The sequence below is a fragment of the Doryrhamphus excisus genome, linkage group LG3 (assembly GCF_037039965.1).
Source record: "Doryrhamphus excisus strain RoL-2023G ecotype Guam linkage group LG3, RoL_Dexc_Guam_v1.1, whole genome shotgun sequence".
Classification (NCBI taxonomy): domain Eukaryota; kingdom Metazoa; phylum Chordata; class Actinopteri; order Syngnathiformes; family Syngnathidae; genus Doryrhamphus; species Doryrhamphus excisus.
This window is the reverse complement of record NC_136359.1, coordinates 18,598,163-18,604,514: the sequence shown is the minus strand read 5'-3', so window position 1 is coordinate 18,604,514 and position 6,352 is coordinate 18,598,163. Positions and strand designations below refer to the sequence as shown.

Below are 6,352 nucleotides of genomic sequence, written 5' to 3'. Positions count from 1 at the left end.
TTATTTCTGTTCTTGTTCTTCCAAAAACATGCATATATGTTAAGCATTTAGGCGTGAATACATGTGTGAGTGGTTGTCTGTCTATGTGTGCTCTGTGATTGGCTGGCACCCAGTCCGATGTATACATTGCCTCACATTTGAAATCAGCTGGGATAGGCTCCAGCTCACATGTATGGATGATTGATTTGCATCTGACAGATTTCATGTTAGTGTGTTAAAAAGATAGACCACATAGAAAAAAAGCTTTTATTTGCAGGATGTCAAAGCTCCTTCGGTTACAAGCACCAGTTGCACCAATTATGTCACTCCACCTAACCAACACAATCTGCACGTCCATCTGATGGCTAAATCAAATGAATGTATGGTGAGGTAACAGTGTTTTGGGTTTAAAATGAAATTCAAAGAAAATGTGCTGAAGCAATGCTAAATTGGTGTTAGTCTTTGCTCTTTGCTGTTGTTATCGACTACTTATCATGGCAGTAGGTTACATATTTGACACAGCTGGGCATTGGACGCAATTGTTCAGTTACATGACCTTATCGGCTGTATGTGAGCTCATAGTCAGATGAGAAATCAGTTCTCACTCCCACAGAGAGCCAGCAGAATCTTCTCATAGTCTCCTTTAGTGTCATCCTGAAAAAAAGTCAATATAGTTTAAAAAGAGGTATAATACAGTATATAGTAGGTGCTTTTAAAACTCTCAGGTTATCTCACCAGAATATCTTGGTACAGTGTTTTGCCGTATTTCTTCTTGTACTCATCCTTGATTAGTTTCAAGTCTTTTTCGGAGCGGCTCACCATGATACGGGTAAGAATGTTTTTGCGGGTTCCGGATCCCTGAAGATCAGACAAAAGTCAATAAGGCTCTGAGACAATGAGAAGATGGTGCAATATCTTTTATGGTTCGTGGTATGGGCTACAACACCTTCATGGCCAAGTAGAGCTTCTCAGCAAAAAAAGCAGGCCTGCTCCCAGCACACTTGACTAAAATGATCCAAAATAAAACAGATATACATTAAATATATTTCATCCATCCATCTATTTTCTATGCAGCTCATCCTCGCTGAGATGGCGGGGGGCTGCTGGAGATTATCCCAGCTGATTTCGGGAAGAGGAAGGGTACATTGTGGACTGGTCGCCAGCCAATCGCAGTACAGGTAATTATGTTTCAGCATAAGATTGTGTCTTTACCTACTGCTGTGAGGCAATTCTCAATATCGCCCTTCATCTCCAGGTCAATTGCTTTGGCCACATCCACCTTGCTGTACTTTGAGTACCTCTCAAACACTGAATGATAAGAGAGGCGGAGCATGAGACGTGCACTAAGAAGACAGACACTGCAGAAGAGGGTGACAACGTAGCTGACCTTGACGGAGATGAGGGGCGCTCCTGCTGGTGAGGATTTCAATAAAGACGGAGCAGTCTTTGCCTTTCCTGCCCTCACCAGCCTCATACAGAGACCTGGCATCACTGTCAATCAGCTGATCACACACTACCTCGGTGCGGTTAGCCTGTGATAAACAAAAACCTTACAGAGCTCAGAATACATACAGCATCCTACAGCATGAAATACTTAACTTTAGTTCCAGACAATAGATGGTCATACAAGATAACTAATTAAGTGGGGGTGTCACAAGCTCTCGTGACACAATATCTTGCCAGAATAAAACGTGACAAGATTCTTCATTCAGAAAAAACGGCCTCTCTGTAATAAACAAGTTAAAGTACCTGTGTCCTGTATTGGGTTGACAAGGACGTCACTTATTACCGTGAGAATGGAAAAATAGTCTGTGAAATGTGGAGTGAATTGAGCCTGTCGATGCCAGCATTGCGATTGCTTACTTTTGAGTCATATTGAAGTTGGACTATTCTACCACCTTTGTTTACACATTTTGCCTCCACTGTCTCTCTGGCAACAGCTACCTAGCGATAGTTAAGGCCTAGTCTCTGGTCCACAGACTCCAAATTGTGTAAAAATTAAATCATAAAAAAAATGTTACTGCAATGCAAAGTATTATTTTGTACAATTACATATAGTGACATATGAATGTGGAGTGCTACTATTTGCATGTGTGGAATTTATGTCAAGAACCCATCACTATAGTTGTAACAACAAGGGAGTGTTATGTTTCTTTAACTTAAGACCATCCTAGAGCTTTTAAAGAAAGGCTTAATGAACAAGATCCGCCTCACACATCCTGTAACAAAAATAAAGAGTGACTACAGTACACGTGGACTCACACGTACCTTGCAGAGCGTAAGGAGTGCAGTTCTGAACTCGCCACTGGTGTCAGATCTGATGTCTTCCTCCAGGTCCTTCTTGTAATCTTTTAGGGGACACAAACATTTGTAAGTATGTGTTTCGTAATGTTGCAACCAATATTTCCTGTAGTTTTTCAAGTGTCTGAGCATGCACAAAAACGACCTGAGCATTCCTGCGGTCTCAGAAGTTGAGGTAGTCCAACTTCAATTCTGTGGTATTTTGTATACGAGTGGGTTCAAAAGGACAGTAAACCAGGTACAGTGCACAATTGCGCATGCACGCAGTTTAGAGGGAACATTGGTTGTAAGCTATTCCCATACAGTATACTTGCGAAAGCCTAAAGCTACCGTTCAACTTGTTTTAGCAATATTGTAATGACCCTCTATGGGAAAACTACAACTATGTTAATATTCATTCATGGATGAGAACTCTACCAAAATTTAAAAGGTTGTTAATTGGCCCATGCACCCACTCTCCACTAAGTTTCATGGAAAATGGTTATGTATTTATTCGGTTCTGTGAAAAAAAGTAATTAAATAACTAAGCTAGTGGTGAGATATACTGTATGGTGTATTTCCAATCAAAAATGGAACGAAACCGAAGACTGCTGTTTGACACAACACACCTTCTTTGTAGGCCTTCTTTATATCCAGAATCTCTGTATTGGTTCGGGAGGCTAAAATCTCAACCAGGGTGTCCTCATCAGTCCCCATGCCCTAAAACAATCAATCAAGTATAAAGGGGTTAATGCAGAAGTACTATAATTTCATCAACAGCCATCCTACTGGGACGAGCCAACATGAATACATGGAAGTGGGTGGAGATGGCTGTGAGCCAGACTAAAAATCAGTGTTGACCTCCAAAGTGCAACAACAGCAGTTTCCCTCCGCTAAATGACTATGTGGAAGGGTGTGGTGCAGTGTGTACACACATGTGTGCACATGTACCTTCATGGCCATTTTCAGCAGCTGGGCATCATACTGGGCTGGTGTTTTTAGCAGAGCCATGACCACGTCTTCCAAATCTCCCTTCAAAGCCTTCTTCAGTGCTGCCTCCAGAGGCTTCAATGTAAACAGAAGGCAAACAAAAAGTCATTGCGTGTGTAATTCTGTGTGTACTTTACCACCATTTCCTTACCTTTCCATTGGCCTGTTGGTACGCTTCTTTAATCTTCTGCCTCTGCTCATTGCTCCTCTTCACCAGGATTTCAATAATAGTGTTCTCGTCAACACCTGCACAGATGATATCAAGTAAAATACAAACACAACATAACAAAATACAACACAACTTGTGCAGCATTTCTCTGACAAAGTTGTAGTTATGAATATCTGCCAGCAGGGTGTGCTAAACACTGAAAACAAAAAGGTAGCCCTTCTTTCTCCAAGATGTCACATTTCTATGACAGGACAAGTTGGTGCAGGCCTTCCTTTTGGGACCCAAAGCATTCTCACCTTTTGCCTTGATTGCCTGGTCCATGACTGCTGCATCGCCACTGGCACTGAAGTCACGTGCTGCCTTCACTGTCCCCTCATTCTTTAATACCTGTGACACAACACAGATTTGTGTTTGACAGTGTCTTCCAGTCAGTGGCGAATGCTTACTTGCTTACTTCTGGGAATTATTACATCCCTACTGAGTATAGGCGGCATATCTAGAAAATGGATGGAATCTCCAAGCTAACCTGCTATTGGTGAAACTGTTATTTGTCTACACACTTAGGAGGAGGTTTGATGAGGTCATCTTTTGTGCGGCGCAAATACAGAACCCCATTTTTTCAGAGCTGCTGGAAATATCAATTTCTCTTAGAGAGTAATAAACTATGTGTGTGTGTGTGTGTGTGTATGTATGTATGTGTGTTTGTAGTGGAATTAACACCGCCACCAAGAGTGGCTGCCGTTCAAGCAGCTCAGTTTGTTTATTCAAGCACATTTTTACGTGCCGTGAGCACAAGTTGGCAAAAATGTCAACAACTTCAAATTATGCTTTACTAAATGGCTAAGAGCGGCTTCACTGCAGTTAGAGCATCCAGGAACACAAAGGAGGCGGGTTTGCACTGAGGTGTCATCCTGGTCAACATTAATGTTCATCTATTCAGCATTTCAATATTGGCTTTCATTTTTGGGACTAAATCTGATACAGAGGTCATATTTCTATGCTGATATTGGGCCAATATATTGGTGGCCCAATATTGTCAGCCATCTTTAATTCATACCTATGGACAATTTTTTGTCCATGTTTTTGGAATGCGGGAGGAAACTGTAGTACCCGGAGAAAATCCATGCATGCGCGGGGAGAACATGCAAACTCCACACAGAGATGCTCAAGCGGAGATTCAAACCCAGTTTCCCACTTTCCTGAGGCCAACATGTCCCGACTGTGGTCAATGTGCAATAAAATGGACAATAAAAACATGGCTGCCGGGATACACTTTGGGCACCCCTGGCACATATTATGTTCCTTCTTGGAACTGTCTTGTGACTGTCTTGTCCTTTATCTCCATATCACTAGAATGTAAACACGATGGTTTTTAATATGCAAGTCTTGCATTAAAGTATAAGAGAAGTAAAGTATCTTGGTAAAATAACAAAATTCCACCTTGAGCAACCGTCCAAGCAGGAGAATGGTGAGCAGCATTTCATGGTTTGTGGAGTTTAGAAAGGGAGGGGCTCAAATTCCAGCTCTGATGAGTCACACATTCACAAGACATACAAATGCTATTTTTTTTTTTACTTTTGGGGAGTGAAAATAGTCCTGATCTGTCATGTTCCTATATGTAATCATTTCTCCTTGCTCTGCCTCACCACTCCCTTCCCGAGCTAAACTTTACAGTAACTCCTGGCTATCTTGTGAAATGTTCCCTCCTGTTTCTTTGCTCTAAACTCTGCCAAGAAAATTTCCACCACGAGAGCATACCACAGGAAGAGAAAAAAGGGAACAAACAGGGTGGTTGGCCTTAGCAACTGGAACAGAACCACAGCGACTTACTGACTCATCTGGCATGCCGAGATAAACCGTCTGCATCATGAACTCTCTGATGAAAGACATGGTGGGGCTGGATGCAGGATTCTATTAGGAGAGAGTCAAATGTCTTAGGAGAGACATGTATGGAACAAATAGAATAAAAAACAATAGTCTACAGGCTTATTATTGAATAAAAGATGTGTGTTGTGAAAGGAGGACAATGTAAAATCTATATATATATATATATATACATATACATATATACAAAGATATATAGGACAATGTGCTGGCTTTGGCTGTGCACATTTACAGTAGGTTTACATAATGTGGTTTTCCATGATGGCAATCATATGGAGGGTGCCTGGCCACACCCACGTCCAACACTAACACGGATATAAGTTGTGCGTGGATTCTATGACACATTCCGTGTAGTTTAAAGTAAAATTCATCAACATAATAAGTGAGTGTTACTTACGTGTATATTATACATAAAAAGTAAAGATCCAGGCGTCTCTTTAGTCACACCCACATAAGATGAACGTAAGTGCTTAAATCTCACAAACAAACCGCAAACATGCATTTAAATGTCAAAGAAAGAATCTAGACAACAGTGTTGACATTGTTTCTTGGAACTTACCGTGCCGTAACAAAAGGGAGACGTTTAGGTGTGACTGAGTTTGCAGGGGCGGCAGCAAAGCAGAGAAAGATCATTTATACGCATGATAAACTCCACCTAGAACCGAGCCCGGCCCACAGTCCCTCCTAACTTGGACTTAAACACCGCCTACCATTACTGAGTTTCAGTGACTGTGAAATATTTGGTTTGTTTGGTTTGTTTTGACTGAATAGGGACTCGTCTCCATTCACCGCGAGCAAACTTCAAAAAAGGAAATCAGGTAACATGCCATTAATTGTGCTAGTGCTACTTTAACTGCATATGTATGAAAGTATTAGCCTGGTGGAAAGACCACAAATCTGGTCCTAACCTAAAATCAACTCTGTTTCCCACCTCCCTGCCGGAGCTGCATCTCGGGGACTCTGATTCAAAGATTCGACTTTCTCTCAAGAGGGCCGGCCAAGTATCTAACAGGTCGCGTTCTGCACATGCGCTTTGTGAGGGAGTTGAGT

General features: G+C 41.7%; 1 protein-coding gene across 1 annotated transcript; it reads right to left on the bottom strand.

The window, feature by feature from the left end:
- Nucleotides 1–232: 232 nt before the first annotated feature.
- Nucleotides 233–6,216, bottom strand: anxa1a (annexin A1a). The gene is made up of 12 exons (XM_058071375.2): nt 5,862–6,216; nt 5,249–5,329; nt 3,715–3,805; nt 3,401–3,495; nt 3,211–3,324; nt 2,889–2,979; nt 2,248–2,327; nt 1,367–1,511; nt 1,192–1,287; nt 926–984; nt 715–837; nt 233–633 (listed from the first exon to the last, which is right to left on the bottom strand). Exons 2-12 carry the CDS (start codon nt 5,306–5,308, stop codon nt 574–576), a joined length of 1,014 nt encoding a protein of 337 aa, XP_057927358.2. The 5' UTR covers nt 5,309–5,329; nt 5,862–6,216; the 3' UTR covers nt 233–573.
- Between the last annotated feature and the right edge of the window lie 136 nt (nt 6,217–6,352).